We start from the raw sequence: 2,554 nt of genomic DNA, 5'->3' as shown, positions 1-2,554 counted from the left end.
AGCAGTGCCGAAGAAATTGCCACCCTTCAACGGTGATCCCGAAGAGTGGCCGTTATTTTACGCGACATTTGAGAGTACAACCCGAATGTGTGGCTATACACCGGAAGAAAATATGATTCGACTGCAGAAAAGCCTGCAAGGAAAGGCACAAAGACGCCGTGCGGAGTCAGGTACTCCATCCATCAAACATAAATAGCGTTATGGCAACTCTTAAAATGCTTAGTGGAATTTTCTGTAACTGTGCGAAATATGGTAGCCACTGTAAAAGCTTGCGAGTTAGACGACTACCTTTATAATGTGTCACTGCTTCAGGAATTGGTTGATCGCCTGCCACCGATGATCAAGCTTAATTGGGCTGTACATCGACAGTCACTCGAGCGGTCGACTCTAAGTGAGTTCAGTGATTGGCTTTATAATTTAGCAGAAGCTGCTAGCACGGTCAGCATTCCTAGACTCCAAAACACGACGAAATAGGAAATACTACGGTTTCATATACGCACACCGTGAAACATCAGTATCGCCCGAGCGACAGATTGAGTCTAACAAAAGGAAGGGGGAATGTGTTATTCGTAGTGGATGCTGCGACACTGTCGAAACGTGTGAAGAATTTCTCGGTCTTGATCACTCCGCTCGGTGGGGTGTACTGCGGGACCACAAGCTGTGCAGGAGATGCTTGAGAGCACATCGAGGTCCGTGTAAATCTACGGAGACTTGCGGAAGACATGGATGCACTTATAAACACCATCGATTGCTACACAATGATTCACCGAAGTCGACGAATACTGTGAGCGATATTAGAACTGCGTCGTCATCCTCAACTTTCCCATCCTTTTCTAACAATTGCAATACTCACCGAACTATCCATAAATCAGTACTGTTTCGTTATGTACCTGTCATCCTGCACGGTCCTGAATCTATGATCTACAGTTATGCATTTCTTGACGATAGATCATCTTTAACATTGCTCGAGAACGAGCTAGCTACAGAGCTCATGCTTGAAGGAACTTCGCATCCGCTTTGCTTACGCTGGACTGCGGACACTTGTCGTTATGAGAACTCATCGACCTTGGTCTCCCTGGAGATTTCTGGTGTTCAGAATTCTGAATCCAAGTACCGTTTGACCGACGTCCATACAGTAAAAGAACTTAAGCTTCCTTCGCAACCTTTAACGTTTGACGAACTATCCAAAAAGCATGGCTACTTGGAAGGGCTTCCAATAGACTCATACATCGACGTTCGTCCGAGAATCCTAATAGGAATCAATAATTGGCGAGTGGGACACATATTAGATAGCAGGGAAAGTGGAGAAACGGACCTTATCGCAGCAAAAACTCGACTAGGTTGGATGTTACACGGATCGTATACTGGTAGAAGAATCCCAAAGGGTTATATGACTCATCACAGTTACGCTGTATGCACGAACGCTATTCAAAATGACGATGATCTCCATAACACAGTTAAAAGTTTTTTCTCACTTGATAGTCTTGGAATAATGCAACCTAGCAAATCCGTCACTTCCAGTGAAGATGAACGAGCTCTGACCATGATGCGTGCATTAACTGTTCAAAAGGGAAATCGCTACCAAACAGGACTGCTGTGGAAATTCGACGATGTCAGACTACCGAATAATAAGTCAATGGCAATGAGAAGATTCCATTATCTTGAGCGGAAAATGGCTAACGAGCCGCGACTTGCTGAATCCCTAAAGGCGATGATTGAGGACTATATAAAAAAGGGTTATGCACGAAGGTTATACCCTGATGAGATCAAGGAGCAACATTATAGGGTTTGGTACCTTCCAATGTTCCCGGTATTCAACCCAAATAAACCCGGGAAGCTTCGTATCGTGTGGGATGCTGCTGCCGCCGTGAACGATGTTTCACTTAATTCAGTCCTCATGAAAGGACCAGATCAACTAACCGAGCTTCCATCGGTTCTATATAGGTTTCGCGAGCATCCGGTGGCCATTGGAGGAGACATACGCGAGATGTTCCACCAGGTGCTAATTAATGAAACTGATCAGCAGTACCAACGCTTTCTATGGCGTAGTGACGCGAGACAAAACAACCCCGATGTGTACGTGCTGACGGTAATGTCATTTGGGGCTACTTGCTCTCCGAGTTGCGCGCAGTAAGTCAAAAACACAAATGCAGATTGTTTCCGTTTCCTGTACCCCACCGCCGCTGAAGCAATTAGAAAGGCACATTATGTGGACGACATGCTGACGAGCGTAAAGGATGAAAATGAGGCCATTACTTTGGCAAAGCAAGTCGAGATGATCCACATGACAGCAGGTTTCGAAATGCGGAACTGGATGTCAAATTCGCCCGAAGTATTACGTGCACTGGGAGCCGAACCTGTCAACGAAAAAAGTCTGGATATCTCAACAGAACTGGCTAAGGAAAAAGTTTTGGGGATGTGGTGGTCGATTCAGGCTGATATTTTTACCTATAAAGTTTTCATCAAGCGCAACGAAGAAATACTCTCAGGACGGAAACACCCAACCAAACGGGAACTACTCAGCACTATGATGTCCATATACGATCCTCTCGGA

At 45.4% G+C, this 2,554-nt stretch overlaps 1 protein-coding gene across 1 annotated transcript; it reads left to right on the top strand.

Annotated features, from left to right (window-relative positions):
- The first annotated feature begins 249 nt into the window (after window positions 1–249).
- Window positions 250–2,134, top strand: LOC131680940 (uncharacterized). Its single transcript, XM_058961657.1, has 2 exons — window positions 250–391; window positions 873–2,134. Exons 1-2 carry the CDS (start codon window positions 250–252, stop codon window positions 2,132–2,134), a joined length of 1,404 nt encoding a protein of 467 aa, XP_058817640.1.
- The last annotated feature ends 420 nt before the right edge of the window (window positions 2,135–2,554 follow it).

The sequence above is a fragment of the Topomyia yanbarensis genome, chromosome 2, assembly GCF_030247195.1.
Source record: "Topomyia yanbarensis strain Yona2022 chromosome 2, ASM3024719v1, whole genome shotgun sequence".
Lineage (NCBI taxonomy): Eukaryota > Metazoa > Arthropoda > Insecta > Diptera > Culicidae > Topomyia > Topomyia yanbarensis.
Note: the sequence above shows the minus strand (reverse complement) of the source record. Positions and strands in the feature narration are given on the sequence as shown.

Coding starts and splice junctions, on each gene's coding strand:
- LOC131680940 (XM_058961657.1), top strand. CDS start 250: ATGGTAGCCACTGTAAAAGCTTGCGAGTTAGACGACTACCTTTATAAT. Junction 392..872: donor ACTCGAGCGGTCGACTCTAA/GTGAGTTCAGTG, acceptor TCCATAAATCAG/TACTGTTTCGTTATGTACCT.